Below are 22,927 nucleotides of genomic sequence, written 5' to 3' on the forward strand. Positions count from 1 at the left end.
TGGATTTGCTCTGCCCTTACCCCCATCCCAGAGCATGAAAACACCATCCGGGGACTTGTGGATTACTCTGCCACATCCACCATCATTAGCACCCAAGCACTTCTATCAGGGACCTGAAGATGGACTCACTCACCCTGTTGCTACCACCACAGATGGCACCATCCACACATACAACCTGCAGGGGCAGGGCCTGACCTGCCCAGCCATCACAGCCACTGCCAACACCAGCACAGACAGCTTGAGAGCCAAAGCATTGTCCCATGACTGCTATTATGATAGCCCATGCCACACTGCTGCCCAGGGACCAAAAGACCCACCTGCTACTGCCACTGCCAGTATAGACCTGCCGAGACCTCCTAAGACCAGTGCAAGCAAATGCCACCCTGGGGCCTAAGGACAGGCACTCTTGGGCCACTGCTGTTCCCACCAGGGCCTGAGGACTGGCCCACCTGGTACCCCTGTCCCCAGCAAAACTTCCCACAACTCCACCAACAACCACACCCTAAGCTCCTGAGGAAATAACAGACACCAATGACACTATTTACAGCTAAACAAATTAGGAAACTACACAGCTGCACACACCCATAATCAGAGCCAAAGTGTCCTACCCAACCAACATCATAGATGCATCTCCAGGAAAACATCCTCCCCTACAAAAGCAAACCCAAAATATTGGAAGAAGTGACTGTCACACCAGATGCACAGATGCCAACATAAAGACACAAGAAACATGAAAAAGCAAGGAAATATGATGCCTCCAAAGGAGTGCAATAGGACTCTCCAAGATGGCAGACTAGGGATGTTGAAAGCCGGTTCTCCTCAGAAAGAAGATCAAAGTTACTAGTGAATGGACAAATTCTGAATGGAAAACTGAAGGAAATGAATCAGGACCTGTCAGAGTGCCCACAGGAAGAAGCTGGGTTGCAGAAAAAGAAAGCCGCAAGAGCCTGGCAGAGATTGACCCCCGGGAAGCTCAGAGCCCCACAGAAAGGGTAGGTGGGAGGACTTCTCTGCTCCACTCACGTCTCTAACAATCCCTTGACTCTTAAACTGCTGGTGAGCCCCCCTGCCCTTGTGATCCAGGGCAACACTATTGGGGGCAATCTGAGAACTTCCCAAGTACAGAGAACTTAGTGGCCAGCTCACGTAGGCATGCTCACACAGGCATGCTCACACTCCACTCACACCTGAGCTGAGACCACGGGCGTCATACTGGTCATGTACCTATAGTGGGAAACGGTCCTGCCCAGGGACTCTTCACCCCTGAGTCACCACTAGATCTCTTGCAAACATTCCCCACAACCCATTAGGACTTTGGCAGGTGCAGGGGACTGGTAGGCCCCAAGGAGCTGCTGGATCCCTGGAGATTTAACCCTCAACATGGGATACCTCTAAGGGAGAGGGGAGCACAGCCCACCAAGTCCCTGTTGGGACAAAGGAAACACAGGTAAGGTGCCAAGTACTAAAGGAGGCAGTACCATAGCCATGGAAGATACGTAGAGAGGAGTCATCTCCACCCCACTTATGCAGTTATGGACACAAGAGTGGTTCTTCCCACCAGGGGCCAGTGAGCACATACTTGGACACCGCATTTTTTGTGCTCTTCACAGTGGCTCTACCATGCTAAAAGTGAGCCCTATGCTGCTCAGGCTTTTACGAAGGGCAGAGACCACCTCCCCTTCCCTACACAGAATGGAACAATCCCAGAAATGGAGGACAGACAAACCATGAAAGTATCTGCTCTGGTCTGAGGGAAAAGACTCTGCCCTGAGCCCATTTTGGGGGTAGTCATCAGAGGGGCATACTGGTGGCCTGCAGCCACATTGTGGCCAAAAACCAAAGGACCAAGCCTTTATGAAATCAAAGTCACAAGCCCTGCAACAGGGATTTGATAGGGAAGCAAATCACATTTCTGCTGGCTCAGGTCGAAGACCAAGGACACTCCCCAGCCCCTCCCCTAAGGCCTTAGCACACCTACACCCCAACACCATCTCTTCCCACCCACCCCTCCTCAAAAACACGTCAAGGCACCTGCTTTCACTAGACATCAGCCTACCTGCCAGCTCTTACTCTTAAGCAACATTTACTGGACTGCAGTTTCAACTGCACTACCAAATACAAAATCTACTACCAGAAGGGCTTAGTGCTAGTCCACAGAATAAGCCTCCCAGGACCTCTGCACCCCCAGTCCTACAGAAGATAGAATATCTAAACAGGAGAAAGAATTTCAGATCTTGACAACCACTCCTTCTGATTAGTTCTTACAACCAAAATACAGCCCCCTGAAAGCATCCAGAAATGAAGCCTAATGATCACACATAACATATATCATAGCCATATCCCTAAGAGAAAAAAAGTAATTTAAAAAAGAAAGTCCCATTCAAACAATAGCAAATTCAAAAATAAGAAGCAACATCTCCCTGAGAGGAGAAGGACTCATTGCAAGAACTCCAGCAGTAAAAAAGTCAGAGTGTTCTGACACCTCCAAAGCATTGAACTAGCTCTCTCACAATGGATCTTAATCAGAACAAAATATCTGAAATGACAGATAAAGAATTCAAAATATAGATTGCAAGGAAAGTCAGTAACATCTAAGAGACATTTGAAATCCATTATCAAAAAAAAAAACCAGAAAAATTATTCAGGATATGAAAGATTAGATCCCATATTAAGAAAAAAAAAACAAATAGAACTGCTCAAATTGAAAAAAAATCACTAAAGTAATTTCAAAATAATGTTAGAGCTTTAACAATAGTCTACACTGAACAGCAGAAAGAATTCTAGATCTTGACAACCAGTCTTTCTGATTAACACAGCCAGACAAAAATAAAATTTTTAAAATAATTTTAAAAATGAACAGAGTTTTTGAGAAATATGGCTTTGACAAAATCTTCACAAATCTTCAACTTATTGGCATTCCTGAAAGAGAAGATGAAAAAGTAATATACAACTTGGAAAACTGATTTGAGGGAATAATTCAGTAATTTTCCCCTAATCTTGCTAGAGAGATTGACATCCAGATTCAAGAAATTTAGAGAACTCCTATGAGATAGTATACAAGAAGACCATTCCCAAGGCATATAGTCATCAGACTATCCAAGGTCAGTTAGAAAGAAAAAATCTTAAAGGCCCCTAGAAAAAAGGGCAAAGTTACCTATAGAGGAAAACCCATTAAATTAATGGTAGACTTCTCAGTAGAAACTTCACAAGCCAGAAGAGATTGAGGTCCTATTTTCAGCCTCCTTAAAAGAAAAAAATTGCCAGCCAAGAATTTAATACAAAACTAAGCTTCATGAATGGAGAAATACAGTCTTTCCCAGACAAGCAAACACTAAGAGAATTTATCACCACCAGACCAGACCTATAAGAAATGCTCAAAGGAGTTCTAAACATGGAAATGAAAGAATAATACTTGAGACCACAAAAGCACACATAAGTACAAAGTTCACAAACCCTATGAAGCAATTATACAATTAAGACTACAAGGCAGGCCAAGATTCAAATTCAGGAAGTACAGAGAACACCACAAAGATACTCCTCGAAAAGAGCAACTCCAAGACACATAATTGTCAGATTCACCAACGTTGAAATGAGGGAAAAAATCTTAAGGGCAGCCAGAGAGAAAGGTCAGGTAACACACAAAGGGAAGCCCATCCGACTAACAGCAGATCTCTCAGCAGAAACTCTCCAAGCCAGAAGAGAGTGGGGGCCAATATTCAACATTCTTAAAGAAAAGAATTTTCAACCCAGAATTTCATATCCAGCAAAACTAAGTTTCATAAGTGAAGGAGAAATAAAATCCTTTACAGACAAGCAAATGCTTAGAGATTTTGTCACCACCAGGCCTGCCTTACAAGAGATCCTGAAGGAAGCACTAAACATGGAAACAAACAACAGGTACCAGCCATTGCAAAAACATGACAAAATGTAAAGTCCATTGATGCTAGGAAGAAACTGCATCAACTAGCGAGCAAAATAACCAGCTAATATCATAATGACAGGATCAAGTTCACACATAACAATATTAACCTTAAATGTAAATGGACTAAATGGTCCAATTAAAAGACACAGACTGGCAAATTGGATAAAGAGTCAAGACCCATCAGTTTGCTGTATTCAGGAGACCCATCTCACATGCAGAGACACACATAGGCTCAAAATAAAGGGATGGAGGAAGATCTACCAAGCAAATGGAAAATGAAAAAAAGCAAGGGTTGCAATCCTAGTCTCTGATAAAGCAGACTTTAAATCATCAAAGATCAAAAGAGACAAAGAAGGCCATTACATAATGGTAAAGGGATCAATTCATCAGGAAGAGCTAACTATCCTAAATATATATGCACCCAATACAGGAGCACCCAGATTCATAAAGCAAGTCCTTAGAGACTTACAAAGAGACTTAGACTCCATACAATAATAATGGGAGACTTTAACACCCCACTGTCAACATTAGACAGATCAACGAGACAGAAAGTTAACAAGGATATTCAGGAATTGAACTCAACTGTGCACCAAGCGGACCTAATGGACATCTACAGAACTCTCCACCCCAAATCAACAGAATATACATTCTTCTCAGCACCACATCACACTTATTCCAAAATTGACCACACAGTTGGAAGTAAAGCACTCCTCAGCAAATGTTAAAAACAGAAATTATAACAAACTGTCTCTCAGACCACAGTGTAATTAAACTAGAACTCAGGACTAAGAAACTCAATCAAAACCGCTCAACCACATGGAAACTGAACAACCTGCTCCTGAATGACTACTGGGTACATAACGAAATGAAGGCAGAAATAAAGATGTTCTTTGAAACCAATGAGAACAAAGATACAACATACCAGAATCTCTGGGACATATTTAAAGCAGTGTGTAGAGGGAAATTTATAGTACTAAATGCCCACAAGAGAAAGCAGGAAAGATCTAAAATTGACACCCTAACATCACAATTAAAAGAACTAGAGAAGCAAGAGCAAACACATCAAAAACTAGCAGAAGGCAAGAAATAACTAAGATCAGAGCAGAACTGAAGGAGACAGAGACACAAAAAATCCTCCAAAAAATCAAGAATCCAGGAGCTGGTTTTTTGAAAAGATCAGTAAAATTGATAGATGGCTAGCAAGACTAATAAAGAAGAAAAGAGAGAAGAATCAAATAGACGCAATAAAAAATGATAAAGGGGATATCACCACTGACCCCACAGAAATACAAACTACCGTCAGAGAATACTATAAACACCTCTATGCAAATAAGCTAGAAAACCTAGAAGAAATGGATAATTTCCTGGACACTTAGACTCTCCCAAGACTAAACCAGGAAGAAGTTGAATTCCTGAATAGACCAATATCAGGCTCTGAAATTGAGGCAATAATTAATAGCCTACCAACCAAAAACAGTCCAGGACCAGACAGATTCACAGCCGAATTCTACCAGAGGTACAAGGAGGAGTTGGTACCATTCCTTCTAAAACTATTCCAATCAATAGAAAAAGAGGGAAGCCTCTCTAACTCATTTTACGAGGCCAACATCATCCTGATACCAAAGCCTGACAGAGACACAACAAAAAAAGAGAATTTTAGACCAACATCCCTGATGAACATCTATGCAAAAATCCTCAATGAAATACTGGCAAACTGAATCCAGCAGCACATCAAAAAGCTTATCCACCATGATCAAGTGGGCTTCATCCCTGGGATGCAAGGCTGGTTCAACATACGCAAATCAATAAATGTAATCCAGCATATAAACAGAACCAAAGACAAAAACCACATGATTATCTCAATAGATGCAGAAAAGGCCTTCAATAAAATTCAACAGCCCTTCATGCTAAAAACTCTCAATAAATTCGGTATTGATGGAATGTATCTCAAAATAATAAGAGCTATTTATGACAAACCCACAGCCAATATCATACTGAATGGGCAAAAACTGGAAGCATTCCCTATGAAAACTGGCACAAGACAGAGATGCCCTCTCTCACCACTCCTATTCAACATAGTATTGGAAGTTCTGGCTAGGCCAATCAGGCAAGAGAAAGAAATAAAGGGTATTTGGTTAGGAAAAGAAGAAGTCAAATTGTCCCTGTTTGCAGATGACATGATTGTATATTTAGAAAACCCCATTGTCTCAGCCCAAAATCTCCTTAAACTGATAAGCAACTTCAGCAAAGTCTCAGGATACAAAATCAATGTGCAAAAATCACAAGCATTCTTATACACCAGTAACAGACAAACAGAGAGCCAAACCATGAATGAATTCCCATTCACAATAGCTTCAAAGAGAATAAAATACCTAGGAATCCAACTTACAAGGGATGTAAAGGACCTCTTCAAGGAGAACTACAAACCACTTCTCAGTGAAATAAAAGAGGACACAAACAAATGGAAGAACATACAATGCTCATGGATAGGAAGAATCAATATTGTGAAAATAGCCATACTGCCCAAGGTAATTTATAGATTCAATGCCATCCCCATTAAGCTACCAATGACTTTCTTCACAGAATTGAAAAAAACTGCTTTAAAGTTCACATGGAAACAAAAAAGACCCAGCATTGCCAAAACAATCCTAAGCCAAAAGAATAAAGCTGGAGGCATCAAGCTACCTGACTTCAAACTATACTACAAGGCTACAGTAACCAAAAGAGCATGGGACTGGTAGCAAAACAGAGATATAGACAAATGGAACAGAACAGAGACCTCAGAAATAATACCACACATCTACAGCCATCTGATCTTTGACAAACCTGACAAAAACAAGAAATGGGGAAACGATTCCCTATTTAATAAATGGTGCTGGGAAAATTGGCTGGCCATAAGTAGAAAGCTGAAACTGGATCCTTTCCTTACTCCTTATGTGAAAATTAAAACCATAAAAACCATAAAAACCATAAACCATAAAAACCCTAGAAGAAAACCTAGGTAATACCATTCAGGACATGGGCATGGGTAAGGACTTCATGTCTAAAACACCAAAAGCAACGGCAACAAAAGCCAAAATTGACAAATGGGATCTAATTAAACTAAAGAGCTTCTGCACAGCAAAAGAAACTACCATCAGAGTGAACAGGCAACCTAGAGAATGGGAGAAAATTTTTGCAATCTACTCATCTGACAAAGGGCTAATATCCAGAATCTATAAAGAACTCAATCAAATTTACAAGAAAAAAACAAACAACCCCATCAAAAAGTGGGCAAAGGATATGAAGAGACATTTCTCAAAAGAAGACATTCATACAGCCAACAGATACATAAAAAAATGCTCATCATCACTCGCCATCAGAGAAATGCAAATCAAAACCACAATGAGATACCCTCTCACACCAGTTAGAATGGCAATCATTAAAAAAATAGGAGAGGATGTGGAGAAATAGGAACACTTTTACACTGTTGGTGGGACTGTAAAGTAGTTCAACCATTGTGGAAAACAGCGTGGCGATTCCTCAAGGATCTAAAACTAGAAATACCATTTGATCCAGCCATCCCATTACTGGGGATATACCCAAAGGATTACAAGTCATGCTGCTCTAAAGACACATGCACACGTATGTTTATTGCAGCACTATTCACAATAGCAAAGACTTGGAATCAACCTAAATGTCCATCAGTGACAGACTGGATTAAGAAAATGTGGCACATATACACCATGGAATACCATGCAGCCATAAAAAAGGATGAGTTCGTGTTCTTTGTAGGGACATGGATGCAGCTGGAAAGCATCATTCTCAGCAAATTATCACAAGAACAGAAAACCAAATACCGCATGTTCTCACTCATAGGTGGGAATTGAACAATGAGATCACTTGGACACAGGAAGGGGAGCATCACACACCGGATCCTATTGTGGGGAGGGGAGAAGAGGGAGGGATAGCATTAGGAGATATACCTAATGTAAATGATGAGTTAATGGGTGCAGCACACCAACATGGCACATGTATACACATGTAACAAACCTGCACCTTGTGCACATGTACCCTAGAACTTAAAGTATAATAAAAAAAAAAAAGTAAAAAAGAGAAAAAGAAAAAAAAAAAAGAAAGTTCCCTCATGGGAAAGGGAGAGAGGGAGGGTGACAAGGGCTGAAAAACTGCCTGTTGGATCTTTGCTGAGTACCTGGATGATGGAGTCATTCATACCCCAACCCCAGGGTCACAATATACCCATGAAACAAATCTGCACATGTACCCCCTGAATCTAATTATAAAATTAAAAAAAGACTACAAAGCACTATAGTCAATAATAATTTAACTGTACATTTTAAAATAACTAAAAGAGTATAATTGGATTGTTTGTAACAAAAAGAAAAAATGCTTGAGGGGATGGATATCCCTATTCTTCATGATATGATTATTACACATTGCATGGCTGTATCAAAATATCTCATGTACTGCATAAATACACATACCCACTATGCACCCACAGAATTTTTTTTATTTTAATAAATAAAAATTAAAATATATTTTACTTTAAAAAAGGACTACAAAGCAACTAGTTAACAACACTATGACAGAAACAAAAACTCACATATCAACAATAATTTTTTACCATAAATGGCCTAAATGCTCCACTTAAAAGACGTAGAGTGGTAAATTGGATTTAAAAACAAGACCCTACATTCTCTTTCCTCTAGAGACCCGTCTTGCATGTAATAACAGACACAGGCTTAAAGTAAAGGGATGGAGAAATATCTATCACACAAATGGAAAACAGAAAAGAGCAAAAGTTGCTATTCTTGTATCAGATAAAACAAAATTTAAACCTACAACAGTAAGAAGAAAAAGAAAAGAACTATATGATGATAAAGGGCTCAATTCAACAAGATTTAACTATCCTAAATATATATACACACAGTATCAGAGCACCCAGATTTATAAAATACTATGATTAATAGATCTAAGAAAAGAGATAGCCATACAATAATCATGGAAACTTCAACACCACATTGACAGCAATAGGCAGATCATTAAGCCAGAAAACTAACAAAGCAGCTCTGGACTTAAACTGGACTTTCAACAAAATGGACCTCACAGACATCTACAGAATACTGCACCCCACAGCCACAGAATGTACATTTTTCTCATCTGCAAACAGAACATTCTCTAATATTGAACACATGCCTCAGTCATAAAGCAAGTCTCAATACATTTAAAAATAAACTAAATCATATCAAGTATCTTCTCTGACCACAGTGGAATAAAATTAGAAATCAACACCACGAAAACCTCCCAAAACCACACAAGCACATGGAAACTAAACAACCTGCTTCTTAATGACTTTTGAGTAAACAATGAGATTAAAGCATGATTTAAAAATTCATTGAATCAAACTAAAATAAAGATACAACATAGCAAAACCTCTGGGATACAGCAAAAGTAGTGTTAAGAGGAAAGTTTATAGTGCTAAATGCATACATCAAAAACACAGAAAGATCTCAAATTAACAACCTAACATCACACCTAATGGAACTACAAAAACAAAAACAAATTCAACCCAAAGCTAATAGAAGAAATAACTAAGATCAGAACAGAATTAAATAAAATTCAGAACCAAAAAAATATAAAAGGATGAACAAAATGAAAAGTTTCTTTTTTGAGAGGATAAACCAAATTGACAGACCACTAGTCAAGTTAACCAAGAAAAAAAGAACCAGAGAAGCACAATCAGAAATGACAAAGGTGACATTACAACTGATACCACAGAAACACAAAAGATCCTCAGAGATGACTATGAACATCTCTATGTGTCTGAAAATCCTAGCCAGAGAAATCAGACAAGAGAAAGAAATAAATGACATCCAAATTGGAAAAGAGAAAGTTAAATTGTCCCTCTTTGCAGACAACATAATCTTATATTTAGCAAAACCAAAAGACTCAAAGAAAACCTCTTAAAACTTACAAGTAAATTCAGTAAAGTAGCAGAATACAAAATAAACATCCAAAAATCAGTAGTGTTTCTATACACTAACAATGAACTACGTGAAAAAGAAATCAAGAAGGTAATCCCGTTTACAATAGCTACAAAAACATAAAATAATTTTTAAATTTAACCAGGGAAGTGAAAGACTTCTACAAGGAAAACTACAAAACCCTGATGAAAGAAATTAAAGAGGACACAAACAAATGAAAAGACATCTCATGCTCATGGATCAGAATAATTAATGTTGTTGGCTGGGCATAGTGGCTTATGCCTATAATCCCAGCACTTTGGGAGGTCAGTGCAGGCGGATCACTTGAGGCCAGGAATTCAACACCATCCTGGCCAACATGGCAAAACCCTGTCTCTACTAAAAATACAAAAATTAGCCAGGCATGGTGGCATGTGCCTGTAGTCCCAGCTACTCAGGAAGCTGGGCACGAGAATCGCTTGAACCTGGGAGGTGGAAGTTGCACTGAGCCGAGATCACACCACTTCACTCTAGCCTGGGAGTCAGAGCAAGATTCTATCTCAAAAAAAAAAGAAAGAAAGAAAAGATAAATTAATGTTGTTATATGACCATATTACCCAAAGCAATCTACAGATTAACTGTAATCCCTATCAAAACATTAATATTATTTTTCATAGAAATAGAAAAAAATCATAAAATTTCTACAGATCCACAAAAGACTTTAAGTAGCCAAAGCAATCTTGAACAAAAAGAACAAAGCTGGAGGCATCACACCAACTGACTTCAAAATATATTTCAAGGCTATAATAAACAAAACAGCAGGGTATTGGTATGAAATAGACAAATAGACTAAATGGAACAGAATAAAGAATGAGGAAACAAATCCACATAATTATAGCCAACTGATTTTCAACAATGTGCCAAGCATATCCACTAGGGTAAAAGACAGCCTCTTCAATAAATGGTGTTGGGAAAACTAGACATCCATATGCAGAAGAATGAAACTAGGTCACTATCTTTCTCATCATACACAAAAATCAACTCAAGATGGATTAGTGACTTAAACATAAGACCTAAAACTACAAAACTACTAGAATAAAATACAGAGGAGACATTTCAAGACATTGGCTAGGCAAATATTTTATGGCTAAGATCTCAAAAGCACAGGCAACAAAAGCAAAAGTAGGCAAAAGAGACTATATTAAACTAAAAAGCCTCTACACAGCACAAGGAGCAATCAATAGAGTGAAGAAAATAGCCTGCTGAATGGGAGAAAATATTTGCAAGCTATTTATCCAACAAGGGACTAATATCCAGAATGTACAGGAACTCAAGCAACTCAACAGTAAAAAAAAAAAAAAAAAACTAATCTCAATAAAAAGTGGGCAAGGACATGAATAGACATTTCACGAAAGGCATACAAATGGCCAAAGGTTTCTTTCTTTATTTATTTATTTAAGATGGAGTCTCACTCTGTCACCAGGCTGGAGGGCAGTGGTGCAATCTCAGCTCAGTGCAACCTCCACCTCCCAAGCTCAAGTGATTCTCCTGCCTCAGCCTCCCAAGTAGCTGGGATTACAAGTGTACATCACCACACCCAGCTGATTTTTTGTATTTTTAGCAGAGATGGAGTTTGGCCATGTTGGCCAGGCTGGTCTCAAACTCCTGACCTCAGGTGATCCACCCACCTTGGCCTCCCAAAGTGCTGGGATTTGGCCCAAAAGGTGTGTTTTTTAAATGCTCAACATCACTAATCATCAGGGAAATGCAAATCAAAACCACAATGAGATCTCATCTAACCCCAGTTAGAATGGCTATTATTAAAAAGAAAAAAACAAATAAACAAAAATAACAGATGCTGTCAAGGATACAGAGAAGAGGTAACTTTTGTAACACTGTTGGTGGGAATGTAAATTAGTATGGCCACTATGGAACACAGTATGGAGATTTCTCAAAAAAACTAAAAATGTAAATACCACACATCCAGCAATCCCACTGCTGAGTATTTATCCAAAGGAAAGGACATGAGCATAACAAAGAGATTCCTGCACACTCATGTTTACTGCAGCACTAGTCACAATCACAAATGTATGGAATCAACCCAAGTGTCCACCGATGGATGAATGGAATTTTTTTTTTTTTTTTTTTTTTTTTTTTTTTTTTTTTTTTGAGACGGAATCTTGCTCTGTCACCCAGGCTGGAGTGCGGTGTCGCGATCCCAGCTCACTGCAAGCTCTGCCTCCTGGGTTCATGCCATTCTCCTGTCTCAGCCTCCTGAGTAGCTGGGACTACAGGTGCCCGCCACCATACCCGGCTAATTTTTTTGTATTTTTTAGTAGAGACGGCGTTTCACCACGTTAGCCAGGATGGTCTCGATCTCCTGACCTCATGGTCTGCCCTCCTCAGCCTCCCAAAGTGCTGGGATTACAGGTGTGAGCCACCGCACCCAGCCTGAATAGATTTTTTTAATTTGGTATACATACACAATGGACTACTACTAAGCCATTAAAGAATGAAATCATGCCATTTGCAGGAACATGGATGGAATGAGAAGTCATTATGTTGAGTGAAATAAGCCAGGCCCAGAAAGACAAATATCACATGTTCTCACTCATATGCAGGAAATAAAAGAGTTGACTCATAGAATTAGAGTAGAAAAATAGATTCCAGAGGCTGGGAAGGGTGAGTGGGTGGGAGGAGGGATGAAGAGAGGTTGGTTAATGGATATGAGCATACAATTAGATAGAAGAAATAAGCTTTAACGTTCGTCAGCAGAATAGGGTGACTATAGTTAACAATATATTACATATTTTGAAATAGCTAGAAGAGAGGACTTGAAATGTTCCCAACACATAGAAATTATAAATACTTAAGGTGATGAAGACCTTAAATACCTTGACTTGAGCCTCACACATTCTATGCGTGTAACAAAATAGTACATGTACCCATTAAATACATTCAAGTATCATGTAGCAATAATAAAAAATTAGGAGGAATGAAATTTTCATATATTATAGCAGAAAGTCTTTGCCAAATACTGCCTCAAATTGATGAATCAGGAATAAAATTGTATTACTTTAAAGTTTTAGTTTTGTTTGTCTTTTGTTTTGAGACAGGGTCTCACTCTGTCACCCAGGTTGGAGTGCAGTGGCTCAATCTCGGCTCACTGCAACCTCCACCTCCCAGGTTCAAGTGACTCTGGTGCCTCAGCCTCCCAATAGCTGGGATTACAGGCATGCACTACCATGCCCAGATAATTTTTGCACTTTTGGTAGAGACAGGGTTTCACCATGTTGACCAGGCTGGTCTTGAACTTCTGGCCTCAAGTGATCTGCCTGTCTCAGCCTCCCAAAATGCTGGGATCACAGGCATGAGCCACCATGGTTGGCCACTTTAAAGTCTTAATGGTAATTTTCAAAAGAACTAAAAAAGAGAAACAGTTAAAACAAGTCATTTTGTAGGAGTCTTTTTTTTTTTTTTTTTTTTTTTTTTTTTTAGACGGAGTCTCGCTGTGTCGCCCAGGCTGGAGTGCAGTGGCGCGATCTCGGCTCACTGCAAGCTCCGCCTCCCGGGTTCACGCCATTCTCCCGCCTCAGCCTCCGAGTAGCTGGGACTACAGGCGCCCGCCACCACGCCCAGCTAGTTTTTTTTGTATTTTTAGTAGAGACGGGGTTTCACCATGTTAGCCAGGATGGTCTCGATCTCCTGACCTCGTGATCCACCCGCCTCGGCCTCCCAAAGTGCTGGGATTACAGGCTTGAGCCACCGCGCCCGGCCTGTAGGAGTCTTATAAACAGCTTCTCATTTTATTATAGAGATGGGGATCTCACTATGTTGCCCAGGATGGTGGGTTTCTAACTCCTGACCTCAAGTGATCCTCTAGCCTCAACCTCCCAAAGTGTTGAGATTACAGGTATACGCCACCATCTCCAGCCCAGCTTTAATTTTTTATAATATGAGCAGATATTATTTGGTGTTTATTATTTTCATTTTAATTCCTCACCCAGAGACTAGAACTCCCCCAACCTCACAGACAATAAGAAGGAGGGTTCAAATAAGAAAAGTTTGAAAGATCTAAGGCTGTTTAGCCAGAAGAAGAGACTTAGAAATCCATAATAAATGTCCTTAACCACTCGAAGTGTGGCCATAAGAAAAGGGATTTTCATTTATTCAGCGACGTTTCACAAGTTAGTACCAGGATGAGGAACTGAATTATAGAGACTCTAATCCTGACTTGCTACAATATGGAACTGTCAAACAATTAGAACTTCACAAAGATGAGACGGACTTCCTTATACAGTAGTGAGTTCCCTGTTTCTAGAAGAGTTAAAGGAAAGGCTGGACATTAGCTAGTCTGGGAAATTGTTTTAAAACATGATTCTTATTTCACATAGAGAGTTAGACGATCTAGATTCTAAATGGCCCGAAGGTCACTTCCAACTTTATGATTCTAGAATTGTAAAGAGGTCTGTAATTTCTTTTTTTTTTTTTTTCTTTTTTTTTTTTTTTTTTGAGACGGAGTCTCGCTCTGTAGCCCAGGCTGGAGTGCAGTGGCGTGATCTCAGCTCACTGCAAGCTCCGCCTCCCGGGTTTAGGCCATTCTCCTGTCTCAGCCTCCCGAGTAGCTGGGACTACAAAGGCCCGCCACCTCGCCCAGCTAGTTTTTTGTGTTTTTTAGTAGAGACGGGGTTTCACTGTGTTAGCCAGGCTGGTCTTGATCTCCTGACCTCGTGATCCGCCCGTCTCAGCCTCCCAAAGTGCTGGGATTACAGGCTTGAGCCACCGCGCCCGGCCTGTAATTTCTTTAGTAATCTATCTTATCTAGTCATTTCTTACTTCCAGGAACTATTTCCATATGACTATACTTTAAATTAATCTCATGTTTATTTTATCCCTAGGTAAAAGTAAACAACTAGGAAAGGGAAATTAAAACATTGAACACCAATTGCGTGCCAGACACATCCTAAGTATTTTACGTATATTTTATCATTTAATTCTAACGTAATAGTAAGAGAGCCTTATTTTCCCATTTTATAGATTTTAAAAACTGAGGTCCAGGCTGGGCATGGTGGCTCATGCCTGTAATCCCAGCACTTCGGGAGGCCAAGGCAGGCAGATCACGAGGTCAGGAGTTCGAGACCAGCCTGGCCAACACGGTGAAACCCCATCTCTACTAAAAATACAAAAATTAGCTGGGTGTAGTGGTATGTGCCTGTAGTCCCAGCTACTCGGGAGGCTGAGGCAGGAGAATCGTTTGAACACAGGAGGCAGAGGTTGCAGTGAGCCGAGGTCACGCCACTGCACTCTAGCCTGGGCAATAGAGCAAGACTCTGTCTCACAAAAAAAAAAAAAAAAAAAAAAAAACCGGCCCAAAGAGATCAAGCTACATGCTGCAATCACATAGCCAAATGATTCTGGAGCCAGGATGAAAACCCAAGCAGCCTAATTAAAGAGCCTAGCTTCTTAACCACTCTGTGAAGTCTCTCTCTCTCTCTTTCTCTCTCTCTCTCTGTCTCTCTCTCTCTCTCTCTCTCTGAGACGGAGTCTAGCTTTGTCGCCCAAGCTAGAATGCAGTGGTGCCATCTCAGCTCACTGCAACCTCTGACTCCCAGGTTCAAGCAATTCTTCTGCCTCAGCCTCCCGAGTAGCTGGGATTACAGGCGCCCACTACACGCTTGGCTATATTTGTATTTTTAGTAGAGATCGGGTTTTGCCGTGTTGGTCAGGCTGGTCTCAAATGCCTGACCTCAAGTTATCCGCTCACCTTGGCCTCCCAAAGTGCTGGGATTATAAGCGTGAGCCTCTGCACCCGGCCTGTGCAGTGTCTCTCTAACATATTCCACTGTAAGCTAACAAAAAAGGCAGAACTGACATCATTGCAAACCCAGGCCTGCCTGACTCTAATACTACTTTATTTCCTAGCTTTAATTCTTGCTAGCAGAATTAAATGCAACATGGAAGTTTAGTTTCTGATCTCACTGATTTTAACTTCTATAATTCATAGGAAATGGGTGTGTGGCTTGCCCAGGCAAAATGACTACTTTCCTCAACAGTAGGTTATTTCAAGAAAACCAATGGGAAAAGTACCAGCCTTTGGTAGTTTTTAAGACATACTTTAATATGAACTACCAAAATCTTTTCAAGTAATATATTTGCCATATATATGACAAATCACTTGGACTTTTATTTGTGAAATTTTCTTGAAGGAACTGAAGTAGAGTCTTCAAGCAAATCAGAAAAGCTGAGTTCTGTAGAGACCACACCCTAGCCCTGTGGCTACTTCTACTTCTGCAGTGCTTCTGGACTTCTCTAATAAAGTAAGTTTCCTACCTCAAAAACAGAGCTTTAGAAAGCATTATGAAGACTCTTCCTGAGGCTGTTAATGTGTCAGTAAAACCACTTGATGGTATTTTTGAGTAGTAAATCTCTGGGAGTCACAATCCTATGAATAAAGTACTATATTAAAGACCTCAAGTTTTTTTTTATTGCCCGTATAACTTTTTTTTCAATTTTTACGATTTTGGCAGGAACTTCATCCCAAAGTGAATGTGTTTCCAAAGTCTGAACAACATTGCATCAGTCATTTACAAGTGAAGACACTTATATAAAAAGAGGAATAAGTTCTGGTTTTTGAATGTGCTATTATGACACATTTTCTTACTCATTTCCTACTACTGATCTCTAGAGATGCATTTTTATAAATAAATATTAAATTCTTCCTAATAGTCAAGTCTCTTTTAATCCGTCCTCTCCCCCCCATATCCAAATCTTGATAATTTAATAACTACTAGCTATAATTGAATTAAAAGTTACTTATTGAGGACATTTGCATGGCTATTTATTGTCATTGTTCCACTGACTAATAAATAGTTTCTGGCATCAGACTTGTATGTAGGATGTAGCTGTGAATATATATGGAAAGAAGATTATTGCTGAAGGTACAATAATGTAATGATCTGGGTTCAAATCCTAGCTTTGCCATTTAATAACTGTGTGAAGTTGAGCAAAGTGAATAACCTCTCTGATCACTTAGCACAATGACTGTGCTAATGGTAAGTATTCAATAAATGAACATTTCTAAATCATTGATTTTGCTTTCTAAGCACCATTTCCTAGTATTAGGAACCAAAGCTCTTTAAAGAATTAGCTGGCTCATGCCTGTAATCCCAGCACTTTGGGAGGCCAAGGTGGATGGATCACTAGAAGTCAGGAGTTTGAGACCAGCCTGGCCAACATGGTGAAACTTCTCTCTACTAAAAATACAAAAAATTAGCCAAGCATAGTGGCACGTGCCTATAATCCCAGCTACTGGGGAGGCTGAGGCAGGAGAATCACTTGAACCAGGGAGGCAGAGGTTGCAGAGAGCTGAGGTTGCACCACTGGACTCCAGCCTGAGAGACAGAACAAGACCCTGACTCAAAAAAAGAAAGAATTGGCTGGTTTTAGTTCAGTGGCCTGAATATTGCAAGAGAGCCTGTGATGACTTCTTCAGCCAGAGATCAACAAAGACTTGAGAGACTAAAGGACTCATGCTATAAAGTCACAGGGGACATCCTGAAGGAGCTTCTGCTGGACAAATTTGGAGAATTTGGAGCACTGAAAGAGAATAATTGATTATAACACAGTAAATAAATAAAAATCCATGTGTCCATCGAATTGAAAACAAAAGGAAAGAAAATAAAGAAAGCTTTTCTTTAGAGAAGAATACCGCCTAATAGATGGAAGGAATGATGAAATTATAATATCACCACTTTGCCACCCGTGATGTAATAGTTAATCCAGACAAGAAGCGGTGAATGCTAACATCACTAGGTAAAGTCATAGGGAACAGGAATAACCTGATGATTACCACTACACAGAAACTTAACTGCAGAAGAGAAAAAATGTACACTAACACCAAAGAGATTGGTAGTCAAACTTAGTGTCACCAGCAGTGGAATACTCTAACATTATTTGCCTTCTAATAGAATGCAACATGAAAAATAATATGTAATATTCTTGCCAAAAACCTTAACCTGAATCCAATCCAGCCTCTAGATCCAACTTTTAAATTTACAGGAAAGAAGTTAAACCACACAGTGAAGAAACATCAGGCCACTGCTCTGGACTCTCCAAAATGTCAATGCTGTTTCAAAACAATAAGAACAACAACAACAAAAAACTGAAACTAATCAACAAATGCAGTGAATTCACCTAGATGGGATCCCAATTTGGGGAAGAAAACTGCTGGAAAAGGCATTCTTGTAGCAAGTGGTGAAATTTGAATGTGGAGTGATACTAGATGATTATTAACTAAGCCAAACTTGGTGGCTTAAAACAACAACCACTGATTATCTCACAGTTTCTATGGGTCAGGAATCTCGGCACGACTTTGCTGGTTGTAATTCTGGCTCAGGGGCTCTCCTAAGGTTAGGGCCAAGCTGCTGAGCAGGGCTGCAGTCCTCCCCAGGATTGCCCAGAGGAGGATTCCCTGCTGGGCTCACTCACAGGGTAGCTGACAGGCCTCGGGTCCCTGCCACGTGGGCCTCCCGAGAGGTGGCTGAGTGTCTTCACCACATGGTAGCTGACCTCCCTCTCCCTAGATCTACCTCACAACACGGCCCCTGGCTTCCCTCAAGAGCAAGTGATTCCAGAGAGATCAACAGAGTATATCTAGGACAGAAGCCACAGCCTTTTTATAACCTAATATCAAAAGTGATATCCATCATTTCTGACATATTCTATTCTCTAGAAGGGAATCAGTAAGTCCAGACCATGCTCAAGAGGAACCATATAAAAAAAAATGTGCATGCTTGAAAACCACCACAGATGGTATCCGGCACTACAGTTCACTTTCAGATGCAGCAGTGGTATTGTGGTTACATAGGGCAATGTCCTTATTCTTAGGATAAATATGCTGACATAGTTAGAGGCAAAACATATGATGTCTGCAACTTATTTTCAAGTGGTTCTGCAAATATATCTATGTTTATGTAACAATAAACAAACAATAACATATATATTGTTTATGTAAAATAATAAAGCAAATAAAACAAAATGCTAACCATTGTTGCATCTGGGTGGATGGTGGGTGGGTGATCGTTGTCATATTCCTTAACCCTTTCTATATATTCAAAATTTTTTAAAAGAAAATGTTGGTGAAAAATAACGGAAAGTTATTAGGTTGATGCCATTAAAAGTCATTGCAAAAACCACAGTTACTTTTGCACCAAGCTAATACTATGGACTGATTTGTGTCTTCCCCAAAATTCGTATTTTGAAGTCCTAACCCCCAATGTGATGGTATTTGTGGGTGGGGCTTTTGACAGGTGATTAGGTTCAGATAAAGTTTTGAGGGTGGGAACCTCACCATGGGATTAGTGCCCTTAGAAGGAGAGACATCATAGCACTTAGCTTGCTTGCTCTCTGTGTGACCTGTGAGGACACAGGGAGAAGGTAACCATCTACATGCAGGATGAGGGCCCTCACCAGAACCTGACCATGCTGGTACCCTGATCTTGGACTTCCCAGCCTCCAGAATTGGAGAAATACATTTATGTTGTTTAAGCCACCCAGTCTATGGTACTGTGTTATGGCAGTCCAAGCTAACGATGAGGGCATTGACAATAATAAACTTTGCACTTTCCACAGAGTTAATGTGTCAGGAGAATAAAGCCAGTGGTGCAAAGGGCTTTTTGAGGCAGGAAATTAATTGAAAATAGAAATTATTGTCATGACTGTGCTTTCCAACTTCCCATCTCACCTCGGTGTGGCTGTCACTAGACAGAGAAGGCCCAAAAGAAATTCCCGAAAAGGCAACTCCTTCTCCTGCACCCACCAATTCCACAGGCCCCTCCTCAGCCTGTGGGCCACCACCAGCCCTTCTCCCCCAGGGAGGCTCCCTTTATTAGCACTAGTCCTTAGCTGATCTTAAATTCCATCTGCTAGGCCATTGCCATTCACCTTTTTCCTATGTACTTTTATTAATTGATTGTACAAGCTCTTTTTTAACTTTTGGAAATGGATCATTATTATTAATCCCATGATAAATTTCTTTATCACAAAATTATAATTAAGGGATTATATAGTGTTAAAAAATATATATGGTATTAAGTCCCATGCTCAGATAGGTTGAAAATCATTTGAAAAGATCAGCCAATTCATTGTGTAAATAAAAGCTTATAATTCAGTCACTTCCCTTTGGCAATATCTGTCAGAATTACAAGGTCCATGTCCTTTGGCCCAGCGAGTCTACTTCTTGGATTTTGGCTTGCTGATATATCCTCCCACATGAAGAATGATAAAAGATTACTCATAATACCTGTATTGATAATAATATATAGGATATTGTCATTTGTGTTAAAATATAAATAAAAAGAGAAAAATATAGTGTGCAGAATGTGTCAACATTTGTGTTACAAAGAAATTAAAAGAACATGTGTATATGTGTGTAAAATATTTCCAGAAGAGTATATAAGAAATCACTGGGGCAGGGCACAGTGGCTCATGCCTGTAATCCCAGCACTTTGGAAGGCCCAAGTGGGAGGATCACTTGAGGCCAGGAGTTTAGGACCAGCCTGGGCAACATAGCCAGACCCTGTCTCTACAAAAAAAATGTTTTAAAAGAAAGAAATTGTTAACAGAGCGGATGCCTCTGAAGAGAACCGGATGGCTGGGGAGAGGGGTATGGGGAACATGTTTCACCATATACTCTTGTACATTTAGAATTTTGTTTCTTGTAAATATATTACCTATTTGTTCAAATATATTAAATGTAAACTTTTTAAGATCCTGTAATTTAACCAAAGTAAGACATCTTCTCTACAAATTCTTTACTTTTAAGTGTTTTGTATTCCTTTTTCCCATTTATTAAAAAAGTGTGGCCAGGCACAGCGGCTCACGCCTGTAATTCCAGCACTTTGGGAGGCCGAAGCAGATGGATCGCTTGAGGCCAGGAGTCGAGACCAGCCTGGCTAACACGGTGAAACCCTGTCTCTATTAAAAACACAAAAATCAGGCTAGGCGCGGTGGCTCACGCCTGTAATTCCAGCACTTTGGGAGGCTGAGACTGGCGGAACACGAGGTCAGGAGATCTAGACCATCCTGGCTAACACAGTGAAACCCCTGTCTCTACTAAAAATACAAAAAAACAAAATTAGCTGGGCATGGTGGCAGGTGGCTGTAGTCCCAGCTACTAGGGAAACTGAGGCGGGAGAATGGCGTGAACCCGGGAAGCAGGGCTTCGGCGAGCCAAGATCACACCACCGCACTCCGGCCTGGTCGACAGAGCAAGATTCTGTCTCAAAAAACAAACAAACAAACAAAAAACTAGCTGGGCATGGTGGTGGGCGCCTGTAGTCCCAGCTACTTGGGAGACTGAGGCAGGAGAATTGCTTGAACCCGGGAGGTGGAAGTTGCAGTGAGTCAAGATAGCGCCACTGCACTCCAGTCTGGATGACAGAGTGAGACTCCTCAAAAATTAATTAATTAATTAATTACAATTAAAAATTTTTAATGTACGTATAGCCAATGGCCTGTTCAAGTTACTTTGTCCCATGTCGCCCCCAACCCTTCTGCTGAGTGCAGGCTCTTAAAATTGTGATCAATAAAAAAAAATTTGTGATCAATAGTTCTAGAGCGCTTATGTGACATCCATCTCTTCCATTTCTACTTCCTCAACATGGTCCCAGATGCACACATATACTTCATGTATCATACCTGGTTCAGCTTGTCTTTCTCTTCAGTACAGGAGGCAGCTTTTTTCTGCTCTCTGTTGACTTCTGAAGCCAGCCTCATGATTGTTTCTCTGCTAGCTTTTGCCTCCATCTCATGGACATTTATAGTCTCTTCAAGAATAACAATTTGTCCTTTCACGAATTCATTTTCCTTGCACAGCTCTCTAAGCTAAAGAGAAAGCAATTACAGCTGTCCTATAAAAATTAACAATTTCATACATTTTCTCTAAGCAACTCACAATCTATAGACAGCATTATCATATGAAAAATGTAAGAGCACTATCCCTGCATGGACTCGAAAGGTCACATTTTCAAAGGCAGCCTCTAAACTCTGTTTTAGACCTGGGAGTCCAATTCAAATTATCCAAAAGGTGGCCACAAGGCAAAGATAATGAAGCCAAAAGCGTCCCAAGGGAACACCCATCAGCAAACCTCTGGCTGCTAAATACACCAGGTAAGGCGAAGCTCTACAGAGGCTACAGTAGGCGATGAAGCAAGGGACCTGCCTTCAGCCCATGTCCACTCAGACCTACTGCAGTCAAGACACCATGTGGCACTGGAGGAAATACAGAGAGCACAGGGCCATGCTTTTTAAAATATACATATATATTCTTCTATTTAATATAAGCATAGGAAAATTCTGAATAACAGCTCAGTGTTTATCATAGGGAATTGAGATTAGCAGGGCTTTTGCTTACTATGTTGTGCACTGGAATGGTTAACTGGGAGCATTTATAAGATTGACAAGGGGAAAATAAAAGCCAGCAGGCTCCTTGACGTCAGGGAAGGAGCCATACAGACAAACTCACTCTGTAGGGCCAGGGAAAGGCCTGTAGGGTGACTTGAGACCCCTCAGGACAGGGCCAGCATTTGTGTTGAGACTCTCCGTGGAAGTGACATATCTTTGAGCCTCAATGCCCTGAACACATGGAGCCCCACTCCCAGCTCACGCTGTCCCCTCTCTCTCCAACACTCTTCCTCACGTTTGCATGATCGCTCCTCAATAGCCCTCAAAACTCCCGACCTCAGGGGGGCGCTCCTCAGACAGTCTCCAACACCTGTGACTTGCTTCCCTCTCTATCCCTGCATCCTAATTGGTTTTTCTGTATTGCACCTTTCACCATGTGGGGCAATCGTACATATTTATTTGGTTATTTCTTCACTATCGTTACCCCTTGAAAATGAAATCTCTAGGAGAGCATAGATAGTCTTGTCTCACTCACTGCTCTCTCTCCAGTACTCAGAACAATGTCTAGTATATAGTAAGCACTCACTAAATATTTGCGAAATGAAGGAATGAATGTCAAATTATTAGGAATGCATGGTTC

At 40.4% G+C, this 22,927-nt stretch overlaps 1 protein-coding gene across 1 annotated transcript in view; it reads right to left on the reverse strand.

Moving 5' to 3' along the window:
- Positions 1–22,927, reverse strand: part of CCDC170 (coiled-coil domain containing 170) — a 132,813-nt gene that overhangs the window by 57,603 nt on the left and 52,283 nt on the right. Inside the window, exon 5 of the mRNA XM_008007584.3 lies at positions 21,583–21,768. Within this exon, the coding sequence (XP_008005775.1) occupies positions 21,583–21,768 (186 nt within the window). The remainder of the gene's footprint in view (positions 1–21,582; positions 21,769–22,927) is intronic.

This window comes from Chlorocebus sabaeus, chromosome 13, assembly GCF_047675955.1.
Source record: "Chlorocebus sabaeus isolate Y175 chromosome 13, mChlSab1.0.hap1, whole genome shotgun sequence".
NCBI classification, from domain to species: domain Eukaryota; kingdom Metazoa; phylum Chordata; class Mammalia; order Primates; family Cercopithecidae; genus Chlorocebus; species Chlorocebus sabaeus.